The sequence below is a fragment of the Girardinichthys multiradiatus genome, chromosome 1 (assembly GCF_021462225.1).
Source record: "Girardinichthys multiradiatus isolate DD_20200921_A chromosome 1, DD_fGirMul_XY1, whole genome shotgun sequence".
Lineage (NCBI taxonomy): Eukaryota > Metazoa > Chordata > Actinopteri > Cyprinodontiformes > Goodeidae > Girardinichthys > Girardinichthys multiradiatus.
The window spans coordinates 2,177,667-2,204,366 of NC_061794.1; the positions used below are offsets into that span (position 1 = coordinate 2,177,667).

At 43.9% G+C, this 26,700-nt stretch overlaps 1 protein-coding gene across 2 annotated transcripts in view; it reads left to right on the forward strand.

Annotated features, from left to right (window-relative positions):
• The window catches only part of asxl1 (ASXL transcriptional regulator 1), an 88,685-nt gene that overhangs the window by 57,474 nt on the left and 4,511 nt on the right, over positions 1-26,700 (forward strand). For both annotated transcript variants that reach the window (XM_047363810.1, XM_047363817.1), the window contains exons 7-9: positions 6,596-6,680; positions 16,060-16,226; positions 16,776-16,872. In XM_047363810.1, coding sequence (XP_047219766.1) covers positions 6,596-6,680; positions 16,060-16,226; positions 16,776-16,872 — 349 coding nt within the window. The remainder of the gene's footprint in view (positions 1-6,595; positions 6,681-16,059; positions 16,227-16,775; positions 16,873-26,700) is intronic.

Here is a 26,700-nt window from a genome sequence, read left to right on the forward strand (position 1 = left end):
CTTTACTTTCAGTGCAGCAAACTCACTCCAGAAGTTCAGTGAGGATCTCTGAAGGGTCCAATGTTGTCCCAAATGACTGATGATGATAAATAGAATCCACCTGTGTGTAATCAAGTCTCCGTATAAATGCACCTGTTCTGTGATAGTCTCAGGGTTCTGTTCAAAGCGCAGAGAGCATCATGAAGACCAAGGAACACACCAGGCAGGTCTGAGATACTCTTGTGGAGAAGTTTAAAGCCAGATTTGGATACAAAAAGATTTCCCAAGCTTTAAACAACCCAGGGAGCACTGTGCAAACAATCATATTGATATTGAAGGAGTATCACACCACTGCAAATCTACCAAGACCCGGCCGTCCCTCTAAACTTTCATCTCGAACAAGGAGAAGACTGATCAGAGATGCAGCCAAGAGGCCCATGATCACTCTGGATGAACTGCAGAGATCTACAGCTGAGGTGGGAGAGTCTGTCCATAGGACAACAATTAGTTGTACACTGCACAAATCTGGCCTTTATGGGAGAGTGGCAAGAAGAAAGCCATTTCTCAAAGATATCCTTAAAAAGTCTCGTTTAAAGTTTGCCACAAGCCACCTGGGAGACACATCAAACATGTGGAAGAAGGTGCTGTCGTCAGATGAATCCAAAATTTAACTGTTTGGCCACAATGCAAAAAGATATGTTTGGCGTAAAAGCAACACAGCTCATCACCCTGAACACACCATCCCCACTGTCAAACATGGTGGTGGCAGCATCATGTTTTGGGCCTGCTTTTCGTCAGGGACAGGGAACATGGTCAAAATTGATGGGAAGATGATTGGGGACCAAATACAGGACCATTCTGGAAGAAAACCTGTTTGAGTCTGCAAGAGACCTGAGACTGGGACAGAGATTTATCTTCCAACAAGACAATGATCCAAAACATAAAGCCAAATCTACAATGGAATGGTTCACACATAAACGTATCCAAGTGTTTTAATGGCCAAGTCAAAGTCCAGAACTGAATCCCATCGAGAATCTTTGGAAAGAGCTGAAGACTGCTGTTCTCGAACGCTCTCCATCCAAACTCACTGAGCTCGAGCTGTTTTGCAAGGAGGAATCGGCAAGAATTTCAGTCTCTCGATGTGCAAAACTGATAGATATACAGGTCCTTCTCAAAAAATTAGCATATTGTGATAAAGTTAATTATTTTCCATAATGTCATGATGAAAATTTAACATTCATATATTTTAGATTCATTGCACACTAACTGAAATATTTCAGGTCTTTTATTGTCTTAATACAGATGATTTTGGCATACAGCTCATGAAAACCCAAAATTCCTGTCTCACAAAATTAGCATATCATTAAAAGGGTCTCTAAACGAGCTATGAACCTAATCATCTGAATCAACAAGTTAACTCTAAACACCTGCAAAAGATTCCTGAGGCCTTTAAAACTCCCAGCCTGGTTCATCACTCAAAACCCCAATCATGGGTAAAACTGCCCACCTGACTGCTGTCCAGAAGGCCACTATTGACACCCTCAAGCAAGAGGGTAAGACACAGAAAGAAATTTCTGAACGAATAGGCTGTTCCCAGAGTGCTGTATCAAGGCACCACAGTGGGAAGTCTGTGGGAAGGAAAAAGTGTGGCAGAAAACACTGCACAACGAGAAGAGGTGACCGGACCCTGAGGAAGATTGTGGAGAAGGGCCGATTCCAGACCTTGGGGGACCTGCGGAAGCAGTGGACTGAGTCTGGAGTAGAAACATCCAGAGCCACCGTGCACAGGCGTGTGCAGGAAATGGGCTACAGGTGCCGCATTCCCCAGACCTGGGCTACAGAGAAGCATCCCTGGACTGTTGCTCAGTGGTCCAAAGTACTTTTTTCAGATGAAAGCAAATTCTGCATGTCATTCGGAAATCAATGTGCCAGAGTCTGGAGGAAGACTGGGGAGAAGGAAATGCCAAAATGCCAGAAGTCCAGTGTCAAGTACCCACAGTCAGTGATGGTCTGGGGTGCCGTGTCAGCTGCTGGTGTTGGTCCACTGTGTTTTATCAAGGGCAGGATCAATGCAGCTAGCTATCAGGAGATTTTGGAGCACTTCATGCTTCCATCTGCTGAAAAGCTTTATGGAGATGAAGATTTCGTTTTTCAGCACGACCAGGCACCTGCTCACAGTGCCAAAACCACTGGTAAATGGTTTACTGACCATGGTATCACTGTGCTCAATTGGCCTGCCAACTCTCCTGACCTGAACCCCATAGAGAATCTGTGGGATATTGTGAAGAGAACGTTGAGAGACTCAAGACCCAACACTCTGGATGAGCTAAAGGCCGCTATCGAAGCATCCTGGGCCTCCATAAGACCTCAGCAGTGCCACAGGCTGATTGCCTCCATGCCACGCCGCATTGAAGCAGTCATTTCTGCCAAAGGATTCCCGACCAAGTATTGAGTGCATAACTGTACATGATTATTTGAAGGTTGACGTTGTTTGTATTAAAAACACTTTTCTTTTATTGGTCGGATGAAATATGCTAATTTTGTGAGATAGGAATTTTGGGTTTTCATGAGCTGTATGCCAAAATCATCCGTATTAAGACAATAAAAGACCTGAAATATTTCAGTTAGTGTGCAATGAATCTAAAATATATGAATGTTAAATTTTCATCATGACATTATGGAAAATAATGAACTTTATCACAATATGCAAATTTTTTGAGAAGGATCTGTACCCCAAGCGACTTACAGCTGTAATTGCAGCAAAGGGATTGCGCTACAAAGTATTAACGCAAGTGGGCCGAATAATATTGCACGCCCCACTTTTCAGTTTTTTATTTGTTAAAAAGTTTGACACATACAATAAATTTCATTCCACTTCACTTCACATTCCACTTGTGTCCCAGTTGTTGTTGATTCTAAACAAAAAATTATAATTTTATATCTTTATGTTCGAAGCCTGAAATGAGGCAAGAGGTTGACCAGTTCAAGGGGGCCGAGTACTTTCGCAAGGCACTGTATCTTTGCCAGAACAGAGTGTTCAGGAACAGAAAAAGGCTCCAGAGTTACCTTTAGCAGCAAATGAACTCAGTTAAAAGTATGCTTATTGACAAAGCTCCAGGACCTGTTGGCTGCCCTGCAAGATTTTACAAAATGTTCTGACCACTGCTGGCCGCCACCTTCCAAAGGGTGGTCACAGAAGTTCAGGAAACCTCAATACTCTCTCCAAATATGAATTGTGCTACCATAAATCTTGTCCTCAAGCTGGCTAAAGATCTAATACTAGCTACTGTCCAATATCCATTATAAATCCAGATCCTAAAATTATTTGCAAGATGTTGGCCACAAGGCTCGAAAAGATTACATGTCAGGCTGGGTTAATTAAAAATTGGTATGCAATAAATAATATAAATAGACTCATCAATCTGGTAGACTATTGTAACATCCAAAATAAAAGTGGCTTGCATTAGACCATGAGACGACAAGTTAATTGGAAATTTCTAGTTGCCTTACACTAATTTGGATTTGTCCTTCATGTTTTAGATGCTTCCCTGCTCTAGCACACTTGATATTCATCTATGGCTGTTTAACAGGTTATTGCTGAACTCCAATTACCTGAATCAGGTGTGTTAAAGCAGGGAAACATCTAAAACACACAGGGCACCACCCCTTGAGGATCCACTTTGGAAACCCCTGGTCTAGAGAGAGGTACCAGACAGGGCTGTCCATTCTCCCCATCACTGTTTGCTATATTCATTGAACCACTGGCGGCTGCATTTCATCAAAGAGAAACCAGTTATGGAATTCAAACAGCTAATAGAATCCACACAATTTGTTTATATGCTGATAATGTGTTGATCTTTCTGGAAAATGCAAACCATTCTCTAGGAGAGATAATAACCCTAATAAATATGTTTAATAAATATGTTCACAACAATTTCTGATTTCTCTAGTAACTGGAACAAATCAAAGGCCCCTCCTATCTCCTCAGATATTCATTTCTCCAACCATCACTTTACAGATTGGAATATTGATTACCTGGGCATCAATATTCTCAACAGCTTGAAGGACCGGTCAGTTTTTCTTTCTTCAAAAAAAAAAGTACTTTATTAAAACAGAGTACAGGACATAAAGTGAAGAACAAAACTTGTGCTTTAAAAAGTTACAACAACAAAAAAAACATAACAGGTTAAACCTTAAAGGTACAAATATGTAAGTTGCAGTAAGACAGTTTACTTTAACTTTTTTGTATCAAGATAGCATGTTGAGATTTAGTCCAAAAGTTCTGAGCAGGAATCTAAGACATGGTTACAGTAATAAACAGATCTTAGAGCCTGAATATGTTTATTCATCACTACATGTCTTATCACATTTTAAAAACAGCCAAACATTTTCCCACATTTTTTTGAAAAGAGAATATTTACCCTTAATCAAACAAGTAAGTTTCTCTAGAGCTAATTTAGATAGCCAGGTTTTCAAATAGGATCTAACCATAGATTTCCAGGATCTTGCTATAATTAATTTTCCTATTAACAAGCAATAAATTGTTAAGTTTTGACTAATCTCACTTAAATTACATGCTAAAGGCAAGATCCCTAAAATACATACAGGGGTTGGACAATGAAACTGAAACACCTGGTTTTAGACCATAATAATTTATTAGTATGGTGTAGGGCCTCCTTTTGCAGCCAATACACAGTCAATTCATCTTGGGAATGACATATAGAAGTCCTGCACAGTGGTCGGAGGGATTTTAAGCCATTCTTCTTGCAGGATAGTGGCAAGGTCACTACGTGATATTGGTGGAGTAAAACGTTTCCTGACTCCCTCCTCCAAAACACCCCAAAGTGGCTCAATAATATTTAGATTTGGTGACTGTGCAGGCCATGGGAGATGTTCAACTTCACTTTCATGTTCATCAAACCAATCTTTCACCAGTCTTGCTGTGTGTATTGGTGCATTGTCATCCTGATACACGGCACCACCTTCAGGATACAATGTTTGAACCATTGGATGCACATGGTCCTCAAGAATGGTTCGGTAGTCCGTGGCAGTGACGCGCCCATCTAGCACAAGTATTGGGCCAAGGGAATGCCATGATATGGCGGCCCAAACCATCACTGATCCACCCTCATGCTTCACTCTGGGCATGCAACAGTCTGGGTGGTACGCTTCATAAGGGGCCGCACATTTTGCCTGCACATATGCAGGCAGGCCAGTCTAGTACCCACATTCTTTTATGACAAAGGCACACTGTTGTAACATGTACAGAATGTTTCTTGGCATCTGAAGCCATTGACCATAGCTATGACTGGAGGGGGAGGCATGAGGCATGCAAGCAGGACTCATGGCAACACACTAGCAGTCAAAGCCAGTGGCTATAGAATAGCTAGTATCTGCTAGTAACTGCTACTGAGATTCAAACAGTAAAAATTGCTTGATAGACCAAGGTCATCTCGGAAGAATTGGTTCAGTCTTTGGTATTTATGTATACAGATAAGTTTAGCAGATTATTTTCCTCCCTTTTTAAACTCCTGAAACAGGCCTGGACAAAAATGATGGTACCCCTGAAAATTATGTGACCAAAGGGACATGTTAAATCAAGGTGTGTCCATTAATTAGCATCACAGGTGTCTACATTCTTGTAATCAGTCAGTGGGCCTATGTATAGGGCTACAGGTAGTCACTGTGCTGTTTGGTGACATGGTGTGTACCACACTCAACATGGACCAGAGGAAGCAAAGGAAAGAGTTGTTTCAGGAGATCAGAAATAAAATTATAGACAAGCATGTAGAAGGTAAAGGTTATAATACCATCTCCAAGCAGCTTCATGTTCCTGTGACTACAGTTGCACATATTCAGAAATTTAAGATCCATGGGACTGTAGCCAACCTCCCTGGACGTGGCTGCAGGAGGACAATTGATGACAAAATAAAGAGCTGTACTTACTGAGCCCAGAAATCTTCTAAAGAGATTAAAGGTGACCTTCAAGCTCAAGGAACATCAGTGTCAGATTGCACCATCCGAGGTTGTTTGAGGCAAAGTGGACTTAATGGGAGACGACCAAGGAGAACACCATTATTGAAAACAAATTATAAAAAAACCAGACTGGAATTTGCCAAACTACATGTTGACAAGCCCCAGAGCTTCTGGGAGAATGTCCTATGGACAGATGAGACAAAAATGGAACTTTTTGGCAAGGCACATCAGCTCTATGTTTGCAAACAGAAAAATTAAGTATTTGAAGAAAAGAATGCTGTCCCTACTGTGAATCATGGAAGAGGCTCTGTTATGTTCTGGGGCTGCTTTGCTGCATCTGGCACAGGGTGTCTTTAATAACACAAAGCCCCCAATCTTAACGACTCTCAATGGCAGCAGAACGTTTGCTGTAATAGTGGGAATGACCTTTGTAATTAGCTTCACCCTTTCTCAGTTGGGGAGTAACTTTAGCACCACCAGCCTGATAGGCTTAAGGTTTATGGTGTTAAACTTTTAGAACTTAGAGAAAGGGGCTGGAAAATCTGCATACAAATATTGTCAAAATGCTCACTTGCCTAAAATATATGTACAAGGTGTAGAAGAAGCACTGACATAATCTCTTTTTCCCTATTTTCTTCAGTCAGGAAGACAAAGGAAGAAAGCTGTCATGATGCCTCGTGTTGTCCTCACTCCACTTAAAGTCAATGGAGAGCATGTGTCCACAGGTAAAGATTTGAGAAGTGTAAACTGTGTAATGAAATTCTTGCTTGGCATGTTTTCTTTTACATAATAAATAACATAACTTGAAAAAATTATTTTTTTATATGAAACATATTGTAGAGTGCCTGATGACTTGCCTTCAGTCTGAATATGGAGAAGGACACCGGTTTGGATCAGTGTTATTTAGGAGAAATTGTCAAGCTTGTGATTATTGGGTTTGCACTTCTGTCGCTAATTCCATGAAGTATTTTACTGGAATTATAAGTTTTCTTTTTTTTTTTTACAACGAAAAACACCTCATTACACCCACATATACGTAACCTGTTGCTTGATACAGTTTCACATTTACACTAATGAAAGTTAGGACATTTCTTTGAACTTGTGCCAGTAAATGCTGGGCTGTATGTGTCATCAGTCTCCAGTGATAAATGACTGTGATAAACAGTCTCATGCAAAACAAATCTGATTATAATGGAGCAAGCACATCACTGGCATATCATCAAGTTGAAGATTAGATTAAATGCTTTCAACAAAAAATCAAAAAACATAATTTCTCCAGCATATTGACTTGAATTCAAAAAGTTGTTAAAAAAAATCCACAATTTGCCAAAAGATATTCACAGAAAACTTACTTTATGCCAAAAACAAGCCTGCATTTCTTAATGCACCCATTTTCAAGACTTTTTTTTTCCAACATAAAATAATTGTCAATATTGATTAGAATATATATTTATCAATTTATGGTACACAAGTGGTGGTCCAAATTGAACACTATTTATTGGGGCTCATTGGCATAGTCAACTTAAGAAGTGTGCAAAATTTAACTGAGTTTGTCCAAACAGAATTGTAGATACAGCTGCTAGCCTTAGTAGCAAACTTCATAAATAGTTGACACACACTATGAAATAGTACGAACCTTTAGGGTGTATGCAAAGATGGACCCAAGCAGCTTAGGCAACAGTTTGACTTATCGTCGGATTAAAAATAATAACAAAGCGGTACAAAAAAAAACAAAAAACTGGTAGCAGCCGATGCTGTACATGGCTTGTTTGCTCACTTCCACTGGCTTGAAACCTTACTATTAATGAAAAAACACGTACTCGTCGTCTTCCGCTTCTCCGGGACCGGGTCGCGGGGGTAACACACTCAGCAGACACACCCAGACGTCTCTCTCCCCAGATACCTCCACCAGCTCCTTAGGGGGGAGCCCAAGGCGTTCCCAGGCCGGCCGAGAGACATAGTTCCTCCAGCGTGTCCCGGGCCGTCCCCTGGGCCTCTTCCCGGTGGGACGTGCCTGAAACACCTCCCGTGGAAGCCGTGAAGGAGGCATCCGGTATAGATGCCCGAGCCACCTCAATTGGCTCCTCTCGATGTGAAGGAGCAGCGGCTCTACTCCGAGCCCCTCCCGGATGGCCGAGCTCCTCACCCTATCTCTAAGGGAGTCCCCGGCCACCCTATGGAGGAAGCTCATTTCAGCCCCTTGTATCCGGGATCTCGTTCTTTTGGTCATGACCCAAAGTTCATGGCCATAGGTGAGGGTAGGAACGTAGACCGACCGGTAAATTGAGAGCTTCGGTTTTCGGCTCAGCTCTCTCTTCACCACAACGGACCGGCACAGTGCCCCCATTACTGCGGCAGCTGCACCGATCCGTCTGTCGATCTCCCGCTCCATTCTTCCCTCACTTGTGAACAAGACCCCACGAGATACTTGAATTCCTCCACTTGAGGCAGGAACTCCCCTCCAACCTGAAGAGGACAAGCCACCCTTTTCCGGTTGAGTACCATGGCCTCTGACTTGAAGGAGCTGATCTTCAACCCAGCCGCTTCACACTCGGCTGCGAACCGCCGCAACGCATGCTGTAGGTCGTGGCTAGAGGGGGCCAGCAGGACCACGTCATCTGCAAAAAGAAGAGACGAAATCCACTGGTCCCCAAACCAGACCCCCTCCGGCCCTTGGCCGCGTCTAGAAATCCTGTCCATAAAAGTTATGAACAGGACCGGTGATAAAGGGCAGCCCTGCTGGAGTCCAACATGCACTGGGAATAGGTCCGACTTAGTGCCGGCAATGCGGACTAAACTCCTGCTCCGCTCGTACAGGGACCAAATGGCCCCTAATAAAGGGACCCCGATTCCATACTCCTGGAGCACCCCCCACAGGGCATCACGAGGGACACAGTCGAATGCCTTCTCCAGGTCCACAAAACACATGTGAACCGGTTGGGCAAACTCCCATGAACCCTCGAGCACCTTGTAGAGGGTATAGAGCTGGTCCAGTGTTCCACGGCCAGGACGAAAATCACACTGCTCCTCCTGAAGCCGAGGTTTGACTATCGGCCGGACTCTCTTCTCCAATACCCTGGCATAGGCCTTAATAGGGAGGCCAGTCTGCCAGTGCAGAGACACTGTCCCCAACTGCCACGCAATGCTGGAGAGGCATGTCAAACATGACAGCCCCACAACATCCAGAGATTTGAGGTACTGAGGGTGGATCTCATCCACCCCCGAAGCCTTGCCACCGCGGAACTTTTTAACCACCTCGGTGACTTCGGCATGCGTGATGAAAGAGTCCAACCCCGAATCCCCAGCCTCTGTTTCCACCAGTGAATGCGTGATGGCAGGATTGAGGAGATCCTCGAAGTACTCCTTCCACCGCCCGATAATGTCCTCAGTCGAGGTCAGCAGCCTCCCACCCCCACTATAAACAGTGTTGGTGAAGCACTGCTTCCCTCTCCTGAGGCGCTGGACGGTTTGCCAGAATCGCTTTGAGGCTATTGGAAATATGAATCTGAGAATATTATTTAATATTTAATATTAATATTTTAATATTAATATTTTACCAAATAATATTCCGGTCTGTTAAGGATTGTCCTGTGAATACCAGCCCCATTAAGGCAATGGTATTAGGACAGAATAGAAAGGTGTGAGACGAGCTCTGGCATTATTGAACAGCATAAACTCTGCACACATATGGAATGACACACACAATTTCTTAAAATACAAGAATTTATTAACAAAAATAAGTCAACTCAAAGTCAAACATACTTCAATCAACAAACTCTTTACTATGCTAAAACAATCCAACTAAACTACCAAGTAGAATTAAAGAATAATGAAGACTAATGGGCTATGTACAATATAAACAAGTTGATTAAAGATGATTAGAAATCATGACCAAAAAGAGTGATGCAACATTACCATGCAATGTTTATGTTTGAGAACCAAGGATTATCTTGAAGAATCTGGAAGTGAAGTCAAGTTAGTTTTGGAACTAACTTAGAAAATAATCAGCAACCACCCTTCACAATGCAAGATTAGATTAAATATTATTTTAATAAAATAATGTTTTAAATAATGATCTGCTGAATAAAACCAACCTCCTGGATGGCTAATTCTCAACGGTGTCTAATTAACTGCCTTTATGTATTAAAATAATATTTGAAGAAATGTTATTGAGTATTTTGGAAAAGAGCCAAATCTCTGGAGAAATTGGGCTTAATGGTGTTTACTTAGTTATCAACTCTAGCAAATGATGTTCAAGGACTATTATTCACTAGCTTGAAAACTAACAACATTTCTGTTGACTAGCCTTAATGCTAGCACTCGTGTTCTTACCGGCTGGCCGTTGGGCTAACAAAGAAGCTAGCTAAAATGCTAAGCTAGAAGATAGCTTAGCACCAGAATCAACACATACCTTTAAAATACCAGGGTTAAAATGCATAAGCGCGGACGGCGCGTTATGAGCAATGTTCTGGTTAAAACCACCCTTTTAATAAGGTTTATCTTAGCTTTAAAACATAAAAAGAACACGGAACCGGCTCGTGCCGTAGCTAGCCTACTAGCGCTAAAGATCGCCAGGTTCCACAAAACAAACTTCATAGAATGAAAACGTTCAGATTATTTCATCCTAATTGTTAATCTGCCCAAACCCAACCTCTGAACCTGTTGAGGGAATGTTGTCCAAGGGCGAAGTTTGAAGAAGATATCCGTAGTGAACAAAGAGTTAGCTTCCCGCTAACTTCCTCAGTTTCTTCCGATCAGAAGGTGCGTTCGTTCGGTGAACAAAGGTTAGCTTCCCGCTAACCTCCAGCTGTGGATGAAGAACGAACGTTTTCCGCTGCGGTCTCTGCCGTCTTCGGAGATTCTCTCGAACAGTTTTGCTTCTGTGGGGCCTCGAAGAGAAAATGTAAGCAACTCTTACACCTTAATTTCCCCGTTCATGAATGAAAATACCGGATACACAGACAGTATTTTATTCTACTTAACTTTGCATATGATGGGTGATCGGTCCTTGGATCCAGTTCAATTTATGTCTTTTTACCAGCAAAAGACATTCGCGCGCTGGGACTCTCCTGAACCGTCCTCCTCGGAGGCCGTGTGGAAAGAGAAAGACTTGTGGAAAGGTGGGGGCTTATATGCGGGCAGTCCTCTGCTACCCCCCTTTCCCTTCGGAATTGTGCTTTTATTTGGGTAATGGTGCCACAGGAAGTCCGCAATTATCCCCTTTTCTGGCTGTGCCGGAAGAAGGTTAATGCACTTTATTTTGAAAAGTTCCAGAAAAGTATGTACCGGAGTTTTGGTGTCGAAATCCATGGTTGTATGGTCCCAACAAGGCCAACTGGTAGTCCTTCTCCATGGCCTCACCGAACTTCTCTCAGGCCCGAGTTTTTGCCTCTGCCACAGCCCGGGCCGCAGCACGCTTGGTCTCACAGTACCCGTCAGCCGCCTCAGGAGTCCCACAAGCCAACCACAGCCGATAGGACTCCTTCTTCAGCTTGACAGCATCCCTTACTGCCGGTGTCCACAACCCGGTTCTGGGATTGCCGCTGCGACAGGCACCGCAGACCTTACGGCCACAGCTACGGGCAGCAGCATCGACAATAGATGTGGAGAACATGGTCCACTCGGACTCTATGTCTCCAACATCCCCCGGAATCTGGTCAAAGCTCTCCTGGAGGTGGGAGTTGAATACATCCCTGGCCGAGGGCTCTGCCAGGCGTTCCTAGCAGACCCTCACTATGCACTTGGGCCTGCCAAGTCTGTAAGGCTTTCTCCTCCTCCAGTGGATCCAACTCACCACCAGGTGCTGATCAGTGGACAGCTCAACCCCTCTCTTCACCCATGTGGCCGAAGGTCTGATGATACGACAACAAAGTCGATCATTGACCTCCAGCCTAGGGTGTCCTGGTGCCAAGTGCACTGATGGACACCCTTATATTTGCACATGGTGTTCATTATGGACAATCCGTGACTAGCACAGAAGTCCAATAACAAAACACCACTTGGATTCAGAACGGGGAGGCCATTCCTCCCGATCACGCCTCTCCAGGTGTCACTGTCTTTTCCCACGTGGCCGTTGAAGTCCCCCAGCAGAATAATGGAGTCCCCAGGAGGGGCACTATCCAGCACCCCTGACAGGGACACCACCAATGAAATTTCTGTACATTTAAAATTGGCACCAGTTTTTAGAATGAAACGTTCGTACTCTAACTTGGGTTCTATCTCAAATTGTAAATAAACATGATCACAGGAGTCCCCCACACACTCAAATTAGAACCTACTACCTTCCCCGCTGGGATTGTTTGCTCCCTCGCACAGGGCTGGAACCCTTATAACCCATATCTTCTTGCATATAAAGCTCTGAAGACGTTTCGGTCTTTTGTTGGTTATTGTTCTATGAATACCTGGCTATCTATTTGGATGTGTCAAAATTTAGGTCTGCTGGCTGAATGACCAGATGAGGCTGAGGACAAATTAGCAATGAGGCTAAATAAAAAAAGATACTTTACAGATATATGTCGGTTTGTGCGTGTGTAAAAGTTGGCTAACTAGCAAGCAAGATGGTGGACGAAGCGAGAGGAGGACACGTACAGGGGTTGGACAATGAAACTGAAACACTTGGTTTTAGACCACAATAATTTATTAGTATAGTGTAAGGCCTCCTTTTGCGGCCAATACAGCGTCAATTCGTCTTGGGAATGACATATACAAGTCCTGTACAGTGGTCAGAGGGATTCTAAGCCATTCTTCTTGCAGGATAGTGGCCAGATCACTACTTGATACTGGTGGAGGAAAACGTTTCCTGACTCGCTCCTCCAAAACACCCCAAAGTGGCTCAAAAATATTTAGATCTGGTGACTGTGCAGGCCATGGGAGATGTTCAACTTTACTTTCATGTTCATCAAACCAATCTTTCACCAGTCTTGTTGTGAGTATTGGTGCATTGTCATCCTGATACACGGCACCGCCATCAGGATATAATGTTTGAACCATTGGATGCTCATGGTCCTCAAGAATGGTTCGGTAGTCCTTGGCAGTGACGCGCCCATCTAGCACAAGTATTGGGCCAAGGGAATGCCATGATATGGCAGCCCAAACCATCACTGATCCTCCCCCATGCTTCACTCTGGACATGCAACAGTCTGGGTGGTACGCTTCTTTGGGGCTTCTCCACACCGTAACTCTCCCGGATGTGGGGAAAACAGTAAAGGTGGACTCATCAGAGAACAATACATGTTTCAAATTTTCCACAGCCCAAGATTTGCGCTCCTTGCACCATTGAAACCGACGTTTGGCATTGGCATGTGTGACCAAAGGTCTGGCTATAGCAGCCCGGCCATGTATATTGACCCTGTGGAGCTCCCGACGGACAGTTCTGGTGGAAACAGGAGAGTTGAGGTGCACATTTAATTCTGCCGTGATTTGGGCAGCCGTGGTTTTATGTTTTTTGGATACAATCTGGGTTAGCACCCGAACATCCCTTTCAGACAGCTTCCTCTTGCGTCCACAGTTAATACTGTTGGATGTGGTTCGTCCTTCTTGGTGGTATGCTGACATTACCCTGGATACCGTGGCTCTTGATACATCACAAAGACTTGCTGTCTTGGTCACAGATGCGCCAGCAAGACGTGCACCAACAATTTGTCCTCTTTTGAACTCTGGTATGTCACCCATAATGTTATGTGCATTTCAATATTTTGAGCAAAACTGTGCTCTTACCCTGCTCTTACACTCTGCTTTTACTGGTACAATGTGCAATCAATGAAGACTGACTACCAGGCTGGTCCAATTTAGCCATGAAACCTCCCACACTAAAATGACAGGTGTTTCAGTTTCATTGTCCAACCCCTGTATGTGTGTGTATATATGTGTATATATATTGTATGTGTATATTCATGAATGACTTAAAATTCTAAGAAAAATCTTGGAATTCAAGAAACTCAAGAAAGAGTTTTCTTAGATTTCAAGAAATCTTAGAATTCAAGAAACTCAAGAAAGGGTTTTCTTAGGATGACATCACTAGGAACTACTTTTACTCTTAAGAATCTTTGTGAATACGGGCCCAGGTCTGTAACTTACTGGGTTTCTGGTTTTTACTAAGTGTACTCTTTGCTACTGTTGCCTGTAACTGTGTGTAATCTGTTTTTCATTTCCCATAGAAAGTACTTCTGTCTGTTTTTTGTCCTTAACCCCCCAGCAACCAGCTGCTGATCTTGGTGTCTTCCTGTTGGGAATTGTTCCTTTCCACGGTTGCCACATGCTGGCTCAGGTTAAGGGATTGCTGCAAAGTCAATACAGGTCCTTCTCAAAATATTAGCATATTGTGATAAAGTTCATTATTTTCCATAATGTCATGATGAAAATTTAACATTCATATATTTTAGATTCATTGCACACTAACAGAAATATTTCAGGTCTTTTATTGTCTTAATACGGATGATTTTGGCATACAGCTCATGAAAACCCAAAATTCCTATCTCACAAAATTAGCATATGATTAAAAGGGTCTCTAAACGAGCTATGAACCTAATCATCTGAATCAACGAGTTAACTCTAAACACCTGCAAAAGATTCCTGAGGCCTTTAAAACTCCCAGCCTGGTTCATCACTCAAAACCCCAATCATGGGTAAAACTGCCCACCTGACTGCTGTCCAGAAGGCCACTATTGACACCATCAAGCAAGAGGGTAAGACACAGAAAGAAATTTCTGAACGAATAGGCTGTTCCCAGAGTGCTGTATCAAGGCACCTCAGTGGGAAGTCTGTGGGAAGGAAAAAGTGTGGCAGAAAACGCTGCACAACGAGAAGAGGTGACCGGACCCTGAAGAAGATTGTGGAGAAGGGCCGATTCCAGACCTTGGGGAACCTGCGGAAGCAGTGGACTGAGTCTGGAGTACAAACATCCAGAGCCACCGTGCACAGGCGTGTGCAGGAAATGGGCTACAGGTGCCGCATTCCCCAGGTCAAGCCACTTTTGAACCAGAAACAGCGGCAGAAGCGCCTGACCTGGGCTACAGAGAAGCAGCACTGGACTGTTGCTCAGTGGTCCAAAGTACTTTTTTCGGATGAAAGCAAATTCTGCATGTCATTCAGAAATCAAGGTGCCAGGGTCTGGAGGAAGACTGGGGAGAAGGAAATGTCAAAATGCCAGAAGTCCAGTGTCAAGTACCCACAGTCAGTGATGGTCTGGGGTGCCGTGTCAGCTGCTGGTGTTGGTCCACTGTGTTTTATCAAGGGCAAGGTCAATGCAGCTAGCTATCAGGAGATTTTGGGGCACTTCATGCTTCCATCTGCTGAAAAGTTTTATGGAGATGAAGATTTCATTTTTCAGCACGACCTGGCACCTGCTCACAGTGCCAAAACCACTGGTAAATGGTTTACTGACCATGGTATCACTGTGCTCAATTGGCCTGCCAACTCTCCTGACCTGAACTCCATAGAGAATCTGTGGGATATTGTGAAGAGAACGTTGAGAGACTCAAGACCCAACACTCTGGATGAGCTAAAGGCCGCTATCGAAGCATCCTGGGCCTCCATAAGACCTCAGCAGTGCCACAGGCTGATTGCCTCCATGCCACGCCGCATTGAAGCAGTCATTTCTGCCAAAGGATTCCCAACCAAGTATTGAGTGCATAACTGTACATGATTATTTGAAAGTTGACGTTTTTTGTATTAAAAATACTTTTCTTTTATTGGTCGGATGAAATATGCTAATTTTGTGAGATAAGAATTTTGGGTTTTCATGAGCTGTATGCCAAAATCATCCGTATTAAGACAATAAAAGACCTGAAATATTTCAGTTAGTGTGCAATGAATCTAAAATATATGAATGTTAAATTTTCATCATGATATTATGGAAAATAATGAACTTTATCACAATATGCTAATATTTTGAGAAGGACCTGTATATTCTGCTGGACTTCTCTAGATAACCTTCTACCCATTTTTATTATGTGACTTTTATTTTACTTAAATTGGACGTTACGTAGATGTTGAATGTGACTATGATGCTTGAGTGTATTAATTTGGAGCAATATAACTGGATATGCATTGCAGTTGAATGTCTTCCAAGTTCAACTCAATATTTCTTTACTCACTTTGTGTTAGGTCCCATGAAAAGGAGTCGTGGAGGTGTAGATATTGACTTTGAAACGCCTGGTTCCATTCTGGTCAACACCAACATTAGAGCCCTCATCAATGTGCGGACCTTCTCAGCCTTTCCCTTGCATTCACAGCAGCAGCTCCTGCAGCTGTTGCCTGAGGTGGATCGACAAGTAGGTTTTTTATTTTGGTTTATTGTTGAGTTCTATTATTCATGAGGCTCAGCGCATTTAGACAAAATGGAGACCTCTCTCTGTCCTATTTAGGTTTAATCAAAATGTGGGAATGATTACCTTTCCCAGTAATGGGTACTTATTGTTTAACTTCAACTTGTACACTGTCACAATGTGAATATTTCAGACTTCATACCATTACTGAGGACAATAATCAATACAATTTTCAATACTGAGACAAAAAAGATGTTGAATTAAGGTTTTTAATAAATGGTTCCAGACTAATTTTATATAAATTGGCATGCAACAACAATTGAACAATTGAATTGTCACAACTACCTTACTTATAATTAAAATATATTTATATATATATAAGATTCCATTTTATGCTGATTCACAAAATTCAGTTTTTGTTTTCATTGAAGAATCTCACTGTATTTTCCAACACTACTGCTCACATTTCACTCCTTTTAATAATGTATTCCTTGTAGCAAAACAGCCCTTAAATTGAGTATTGCTATATCCTTTTGTTAACCTATCTGTTTTTAGATTGGACCTGATGGTATGGCTCGACTGAGTACTTCAGCTCTTAACAATGAGTTCTTCACCCATGCCTCTCAGAGTTGGAAAGAAAGGCTTGCTGAAGGTAACTTAATTAAATGGGGAACACTTTAACAAACACTTCACCAGTAACTTTTAATGACACCTGATTTTAAAGTATTTGCTTCGCTATCAGAAACAGGTCAATGATGGTAAGGTAAACACAAAAAAATGAAGGAAATATTTAAAAAAATAAATTTTCGTATATTGTTTACAATCTGAAAGTTGGAATTGAGTAACTAGAAAGCAACATTGAGGTCAACATGAGTCTGCCAAGCACCCAGTAGTGTTCATCTTGGTGGCTCTGACAGCTCATAGTTGCACTTTGACAGAAATGGCATACTGTGTTCAGGCTTGTAGCTTATAGTAGTTATATTTATTTCCTTTGGAAATTGAGAAAGCTCCTCAAAGTGTGATGCCAAGTCTGAGGTTCTCCACCAGAAAAGGGTGGCTTGTCCTCTTCAGGTTGGAGGGAGTTCCTGCCTCAAGTGGAGGAGTTCAAGCATCTTGGGGTCTTGTTCACGTGTGAGGGGAGAATGGAGCGGGAGATCGACAGATTGATTGGTGCAGCTGCCGCAGTAATGGGGATGCTGTGGTGAAGAGAGAGCTGAGCTGAAAAGCGAAGCTCTCGATTTACAGGTCGGTCTACGTTCCTACCCTCACCTATGGGCATGAACTTTGGGTCATGACCAAAAGAACGAGATCCCGGATACAAGCGTCTGAAATTAGCCACCTCCTCAGGGTGGCTGGGTACTCCCTTAGAGATAGGGTGAGGAGCTTGGCCATCCTAGAGGAGCTCGGAGTAGAGCCGCTGCTCCTCCACATCGAGGGGAGCCAGTTGAGGTGGCTCATGCATCTATACCAGATGCCTCCTGGACGCCTCTCTCAAAAGGTGTTTCAGGCACGTCCCACCGGCAGGAGGCCCATGGGACGACCCAGGACACGTTGGAGGGACTTTGTCTCTCAGCTGGCCTGGGAAAGCCTTGGGCTTCTCCCCTAAGGAGCTGGAGGTGGTTTCTGGAGAGGGGGAAGTCCGTATGTCTCTACTGACTCTGCTGCCCCCACAACCCGGTCCCGGATGAAGTGGAAGACGATGAGTATGAGTAATAGAAAATTCGGACAATTACTCAAATGTGACAATCAATCTTGGCAGCGGTGTCATCTGTGCACTCCAGTAATTTTTCCAGTCAAACCCAGGCTGTTGGATAAACAAGGCTACTAGCTGAAAGATGTGTTCAGCTTTGGTTCTGTGTATGCAATGACTGATGGAACAGAAAGTCAATCAGAGCTATATCTATTGTTTAATGTAGCTTGATGGAAAATAGTGACTGTGTCTAATGTGGTCTATCCTTCTTGACTCTGTGTGGCATGGCACTAAGTTTAGCTGTTTGGCAGCAGTCTCTTCACACACAATGCAAGTCATCTTTGTAGCTGTTCATACATATTTCAAACTAACAGTTTTCACACACAGCACAATCAGTACAGACACACACACAAAAAGTAAAAATGCATGTAAATAATTACAGATCATAAATTAGAAGGTTGGTACTGGGAAGTACTTCAAACATTTCTATTACTTGAAAACAATTTTTGATTAAACAATGAAAGGAAGCTAGGAATTTGCAAGAAAAAAAAACTGAATAAAATAGAAATACAGTGGTGTGAAAGTGTTTGCCTCCTTCCTAATTTATCCTTTTTTCGCATGTTTGTCACATTTAAGTGCTTCAGACCATCAAACAAATTTAAATATTAGTCAAAGACAACACAAGTAAACACAAAATGTAGTTTGTACATAAAGGTTTTTATTATTAAGGGAGAAATTTAATCAAAACTCACATAGCTCTAAAAAAGTGGCCGATTAACCAAAATTACCTCAAGCGCGCAGCGACGACTTGTCCAAGAGGCTACAGAAGACAACACAACAACGTCCAATGAACTGCAGTTATTACTTGCCTCAGTTAAGGTTAGTGTTAATAACTTCACCATAAGAAAGAGACTGGGCAAAAATTGCCTGCATGGCAGAGCTTCAAGACAAAAACCACTGCTGAGCAAAAAGAACATTTAGGCTCGTCCTAGTTTTTTTCAGAAAACATCTTGATGATCTCCAAAACCTTTGGGAAAATACCCTGTGGACTGACGAGACAAAAATCTAACTTTTTGGAAGGTGTGTGTCCCATTACACCTGGTGTAAAACACTGCGTTTCAGAAATTCAATTCAGTTCAATTCAGTTTATTTATATAATGCCAATTCACAACACATGTTGTCTCAAGGTACTTCACAAAGTCAGGTACATACATTAAAATTATTCCTAACCATTGAACAGTGCAGTCAGATTCAGTTATTTATTCAAATTGGATAAAAAGTTTTTCTATCTAAGGATACCCAGCAGATTGCATCCAGTCAGAGACTTGCAGCATTCACTCCTCCTGGATGAGCATGTAGCGACAGTGGACAGTCACTGGCATTGACTTTGCAGCAATCCCTCATACTGAGCATGCATGTAGCGACAGTGGAGAGGAAAAACTCCCTTTTAACAGGAAGAAACCTCCAGCAGAACAAGGCTCAGTGTGAGCGGCCATCTGCCAAGATTGACTGGGGGTTTGAGAGAACAGAGCAGAGACACAAAAAGAACACAGAAGCACTGATCCAGGAGTACTTTCTATGGGAAGGAAAAGTAAATGTTAATGGATGTAGCTCCTTTAGTTGTTTCATCTAGAAAGAAAGAGCAGATAAACTCCGAACCAGTTTTCAAGGTCAGAGTCTGAAAGAAAGCACATAGTTAGTCACAGTAGAAGCTCAGTCAATAGCTATGTCTAGGAGAGAGAGATGGTTAAACACTGAAAGACAGGGCCAGGCCATGTGGATCATTGGTAGAGGGTGAGCATTAAGTTGTTGCCATCTGAAGCTTGGATGATGCCCCCCTCCAGGAATGTGTCACAGGTAGACACAGAGTCAGGCCAGGTGTAGCATCTAGGAAGAGAAAAGAGAGAGAACATAAAGTTAGAAGCTGAAATAACAGCAAATAATGCAAAATTGGAGAGTAGTGTGAGAATGTAGCGAAGAGGGTGAAAGTGGTCATTATGTCCTCCAGCAGCCTAAGCCTATAGCAGCATAACTACAGAGATAGCTCAGGATAACCTAAGCCACTCTAACTATAAGCTTTATCAAAAAGGAAAGTTTTAAGCCTAAAAAGTAGACAGGGTGTCTGCCTCACGGACAGAAAAAGAAACATCATACCAACAATAAAATATGGTGGTGGTAGTGTGATGATCTGGGACTGTTTTGTTGCTTCAGGACCTGGAAGAGTTTCTGTGATAAATGGAACCATGAATTCTGCTGTCTCCCAAAAAGTCCTGATGGAGAATGTCCGGCTTTCTAAGTTAAGCTGAAATTAACTTGGGTTCTCCAGCAGGACAATGATCCAAAACACACCAGCATGTCCACCCCATGGCCGAAGAAAAATGAAATGAAGACTTTGGAGTGGCCTAGTCAAAGTCCTGATCTGAATCATATTGAGATGCAGTGGCATGACCTTAACAAGGTTGTTCGTGCACAAAAACCCTCAAATTGCCCAACCAGTTATTAGGTTTACGGGTCAATCACTTTTTCACACAGGGCCATGTAGGTTTTGGTGTTTTTGTCTATTAATTATAAAAACCTTCATTAAAAACTGCATTTTGTGTTTACCTGTTTTGTCTTTGACTAATATTTAAATTCTTTTGAGGATCCAAAATGCTTCATTGTGACAAACATGCAAAAAAAAAATTTAAACAGGAAGGGGGCAAACACTCTTTCGCACCTACTGTATGTATGCTTAATTATCCCACAGTGGGAAAATTATTTGTACCAGCAGTACAGGGACAGTCAAGTCAAAGCATGCAGATACATGCGAAGGTCAAAAAAAACAAAATGTAAGAATAAGAGACTATACAGTACGTGCAAATTTACAACATGAGAAAAACTGTACTGTACAGTTATTAAAGGTAACATGCTCAGATTAAAAGAAATGTGCAATTGAGTAGGGTAATTAAACCATTTACAGATTATTTATAAGAAATGAAAAAAACTATCCAAATAACACATGCAAACTGGATTGCGTGCACAAAGCCCATCTACAAACCAGGTGCAATTCGAATTGCGTGTATAAAATGAGCGGAACAGCCAGCGCAAATTTTTCAGCATGTTTACCTTCATGAATATTCCAAACATATGCTAATAACCCAAGCGCGCTATATATAGTTTACAGGAGGAGGACATGCACCTATAATTCCTTATCACCCACAACACAATTTATTGAACTTGAAACAGATTGTTGATGCAGTTTCCGCATCTATATTTAGCATGTTTGAATGGCAGGTGCAAACAGCCACGCAAAAATGTCTGAGGTCACTGTGGCAAGTCAGAAATAAAAATAGATAAGATATCAACTATCCAGCAATACCACTTTGAAGATGCAGCATTATAAATCCAGCACACCGATTCAGTTTTCAATTCAGTTTATTTATATAGCGCCAATTCACAACACATGTCGTCTCAAGGCACTTCACAAAGTCAGGTACATACATTTCAATTAACACCATGACTGAATGGGACAGCAACGTTAAGTCTGGATGCACTAGAGGAGCGTTTGTGCAGCCAGAAAGATGGCGATTATAGATGTCTGTTGCATGTTTGCAGCAGGACTGCAAAAAATCTTAAGACCAAAATGACAAATACCATGACTGAGAGACCGGAAAATGGGACATTGAAGGAAAACTAATAAAAAAAATTGAAAAAACTGTTCTATGTGCGCCTGAAATGCACACTCCTATCTTGTGTGCAAGATATTTTTACTTTCTCCCTCAATGTTCCTTCACTGGCTCTGTATGAAGCACAATTACTTGTACTTGTCGTCTTCCGCTTCATCCAGGACCGGGTCGCAGGTGCAGCACATTCAGCAGAGACACACAGACGTCCCTCTCCCCAGACACCTCCTCCAGCTCCTCCGGGGGGAGCCCAAGGCATTCCCAGGCCAGCCGAGAGACATTGTCCCTCCAGCGTTTCCTGGGCCGTCCCATGGGCCTCCTCCCGGTGGGACGTGCTTGGAACACCTCCCGAGGAAGGCGTTCAGGAGGCATCTGGTATAGATGCCCGAGCCACCTCAACTAGCTCCTCTCGATGTGGAGGAGCAGCGGCTCTACTCCGAGCTCCTCCAGGATGGCCGGGCTCCTCACCTTATCTCTAAGGGAGTGCCCAGCCACCCTGAGGTGTATTTAATTTCAGCCGCTTGTATCCAGGATCTTGTTGTTTAGGTCATGACCCAAAATGCATGCCCATAAGTGAGGGCATTGAGAGCTTCGCTTTTCGGCTCAGCTCTCTCTTCACCACAACGGACCGGCACAGTGCAACCATTCTTGCGGCAGCTACACCGATCCGTCTGTCAATCTCCCACTCCATGCTTCCCTCACTAGTGAACAAGACTCTGAGATACTTGAACTCCTCCACTTGAGGCAGAAACTCCCCTCCAACCTGAAGAGGACAAGCCAACCTTTTCCAGTCAAGAACCTCGGACTTGGATGAGCTGATCCTGATCCCAGGCGCTTCACACTCGGCTGCGAACCATTCAAGATGGCACCGACGATGACCGCCTCGGAGCTTCGCTCTCTCTTTGTTTGTGTATTTTGCGTGTTTTTATGTTTTTTGAGCCATAGTACTGTGGTATCCGGCCACAATTCTGTGGTCTCATTCAGTAGAGTGGAACTTCTCAACATCAGAGAGTCCTCTCTTCGGATTTTTTCACCATCTTTCATCGATCCGAGCTTCACTGAGCTTCTGGCGAGCGGAGCCGCAGAACTCGACGGGATACTGCACCAAAAGCGTCAGAGGGGAAAGCGTGCCGGTGCACTGGTAAAGCTCCGCAAAAGAGGACTTCGCACACCACTGCCTTCAGTTCATCTGGCAAATGTCTGCTCTCTAAGCAACAAGATGGACAAGCTGCTTCTCCTTACCAGTAAAAACTCGGACCTCCGAGGATCAGCGGTTCTCTGCTTCACTGAGACATGGCTGAGTGAAAACATCCCGGACTGCACATTGCTGTTGCCGGGTTTACAGCTGTTCAGAGCGTATCCCAGTGTGGAGCTGTCGAGGAAGAGGCAAGGAGGCGGAATCTGTTTTTATATAAATGAAGGTTGGTGCAGAGACATAAAATTGCTGGGGAAAACATGTAGTCCTGATCTGGAGGCATTTTATATAAACTGTAAACAGTTTTATTCGCCGAAGACGTTTTCCTCATTTATAATAATTGGCTCATATATTCCACCACATGGCAGCACTTCTGCCGCTGAAAAACATCTCGCTGAGCTGATTACAGACGTGGAGAAAAAAACACATGGACTCTTTCATCATAATACTGGGATATTTTAACAGCGCAAACCTCTCCAATGAACTCACCAAATACAGACAGCATATTAAGTGTCCCACCAGAGACACTGTGAGGACATGTACACCAGGATCCTTTTTGTAGACTTTAGCTCAGCCTTCAACATCATCATACCAGACATACTCCACCAGAAGCTCACCCAGCTCAACATCCCAGCCTCCACCTGTCAGTGGATCAACAGCTTCCTGACGGACCGACAGCAGCAGGTGAGACTGGGCAGCATCCCAGAACCAGAACAATAAGCACTGGTGCCCCCAAGGGGTGTGTTCTATCCCCACTCCTCTTCTCCCTGTACACAAATGACTGCACCTCAGCGGACTTGTCCTTGAAACTCCTGAAGTTTGCAGATGACACCACTGTCTTTGGTCTGATCCAGGAGGGTGATGAGTTTGCAGACAGGAGGTGGATCGGCTGATACACTGGTGTAGTCAGAACTACCTGAAACTCAACCCACTCAAGACTGTGGAAATGGTGGTGGACTTTTGGAGAACACCAGCTATATACACGCCCTCACCATCCTCAACAACACCGTGTTGGCTGTGGACCACTTCAGGTTCTTAGGAACCACTATCTCTGAGGATCTGAGATGGTCTTCACACATAGCCACTGTTCGAAAGAAGGCCCAGCAGAGACTGTACTTCCTGAGGCAACTCAAGAAGTACAAACTTCCACAGGAGCTCCTGGTCATCTTCTACACTGCCATCATTCAGTCTGTCCTGTCTTCCTCCATCTCGGTGTGGTTTGGCTCATCCACAAAACAGGACAGGTCCAGACTGCAACGAATAATCAGGACTGCAGAGAGAATAATCAGGGCTGACCTTCCCTCCATCCAGGACTTATACAGGTCTAGGGTCAGAAAAAGAGCTGCAAAAATCTCTGCAGACCCCACACACTCTGCACATAAACTGTTTAGAGTTTTACCTTCAGTCCGCCGCTACAGAGCACTGTTTACTAATACCAGCCGCCACAGAGACAGTTTCTTCCCCTCTGTTGAACACTTAATAGAGTACCAAACAACAGCATACAGATGTTGCAAATGCACCTGTATATTTGTATATTGTATATTTGTATACTCTTTAATGCAAAAAACAAAATCCAGAGAGCAAAGTGTACCGGAGTCAAATTCCTTGTTTGTATGTACGAACTTGGTAACAAAGCTGATTCTGATTCTGAACCGCCCCAGCAAATGCTGTAGGCCTTGGTTAGAGGGGGCCAGCAGGACCAAGTCATCTGCAAAAAGAAGAAACTAAATCCACTGGTCCCAAAACCAGACCCCCTCCGGCCCTTGGCTGCGCCTAGAAATCCTGTCCATAAAAGTTATGAACAGGACTGGTGACAAAGGACAGCCCTGCCTGAGTCCAACATTCACCGGGAACAGGTCCTAGTTAGTGCCGGCAATGCGGACCAAACTCCTGCTCCGCTTGTACAGAGACCGGATGTCCCCTAATAAAGGGCCCCCAATTCCATACTCCTGGAGCACCCCCCACAGGGCACCACGAGGGACACAGTCGAATGCCTTCTCCAGGTCCACAACACACATGAGGACCGGTTGGGTAAACTCCCACGAACCCTCGAGTAGGGTAGAGTGTCGAGTGCATAGAGCTGGTCCAGTGTTCCACGGCTGGGACGAAAACCACACTGCTCCTCCTGAAGCCGAGGTTCAACTATCGACCACACTCTCCTCTCCAGTACCTTGGTGTGTGCCTTACCAGGGAGGCTGAGGAGGGTAATCCCCCTATAGTTGGGACATACCCTCTCGTCCCCCTTCTTATGAAGGGGGAACACCACCCCAGTCTGCCAGTCCACAGGCACTGTCCCTGACCGCCAGGCAATGTTGTAGAGGCCTGTCAACCATGGCAGGCCCACAACATCCAGAGACTTGAGGTACTCAGGGCGGATCTCAACCACCCCCGAAGCCCTGCCACTGGAAGAGCTTTTAACCACCTCAGTAAATTCTGCCTGGGTGATGAAAGAGTCCAACCCAGAGTTGGTCTTACAGTACCCGTCAGCCGCCTCAGAAGTCCCACAAGCTAACCACAGCCGGTGGGACTCCTTCTTCAGCTTGATAGCATCCCTTACTGCCAGTGTCCACCACCAGGTTTGAGGATTGTCGCCGCAACAGGCACCGCAGACCTTGCGGGCAGCAACATCGACAATAGATGCGGAGAACATGGTCCACTCGCACTCTGTCTCCAACCTCCCCCGGAATCTGGTCAAAGTTCTCACGGAGGTGGAAGTTGAATACATCCCTGGCCGAGGGCTCCGCCAGACGTTCCCAGCAGTGCCTCACTATGCGCTTGGGCCTGCCAAGTCTGTCCAGCTTTCTCCTCTTCCTGCGGATCCAACTCACCACCAGGTGGTGATCAGTGGACAGCTCAGCCCATCTTCACCCTAGTGTCGAAAATATGCAGGGGCATTTAATCCCCAGACAACATAGCCTCTTGGATCATTCGAGCACTCAAACCCCTCCACCACGTTAAGTTGGCGGTTCAAGGAGGGGGATTCAGCACTGCATTTATTTGATTCAGCACAATTATGCTGAATCAAATAAATTTGTTATTTTTGGCCTATCTTGGTTTGCATTGGGTCAAGCAAGTCATATCCCTTGATACCAACAATGTGCTCGTCACAGAATATAGGCCGGGGGCAGGGGTGGTTGAGTGGGGTTGAGGTTGACAAAGTCAGCTTTTTCAGGTTAAATGATTGATTGATATTTAATCTTTTCCTCTTCTTCTTCAACTCCATGGCTTCCAATGTGATTTTTTTATGGCCACTCTGCTCTCCTAAACTGTCCATGATGACAGCCGAACCCATATGTTTTTTGGGAACTGTGATGGATATAAAATTTTACAGCTGCTGGGAGGAATGCTCCTTTGTGCACCTAGGATGCTGCTCTTCTGCAGCAGCTTCATGCATGGTGGGAGACATGGTCCAAGAGTGATATTTTTGCTGAAGTCCTTCTGTCTTGCGTCAGCTGCACTGGGTCAAAGGCATCCTAGGACAGAGCTGGCCTTTCTTTTTAGCTTATCTAACCGCTTCCTTTCAGCTGTAGATAAGCTGCTCCTCCAATATATTACACCACAGAAGATGACAGCCATCTTCTGTCACCAGTGTCAAAAAAGGTCTTAAAGAGCACCCCCTCCAAAAGATATCAGTCACTTTAGCAGGTGGAGTCTGCTGTGACCCTTGCTGTGAAGAGCGTCATTGTTGGGATTAAAGTACAGTTTATTTTTCAAGGTGAACACCCAGGTACTTATTCGAGTCCACTATCCTAATGTCAGTTCCCTCGATGTTCACCAGTGTCAGTGTGGTGGGTCTGCGCCTGCAGTAATCCACCACAAGCTCTACGTTTTCCCAGCGTTGATCACGAGGTGGTTCTGCTAGGACCAGTCTAAAAGTCCTGTGTCAACTGTGTGTACATCTGAGTCTTCCTCACCTGTGATGAGGGTGACTAT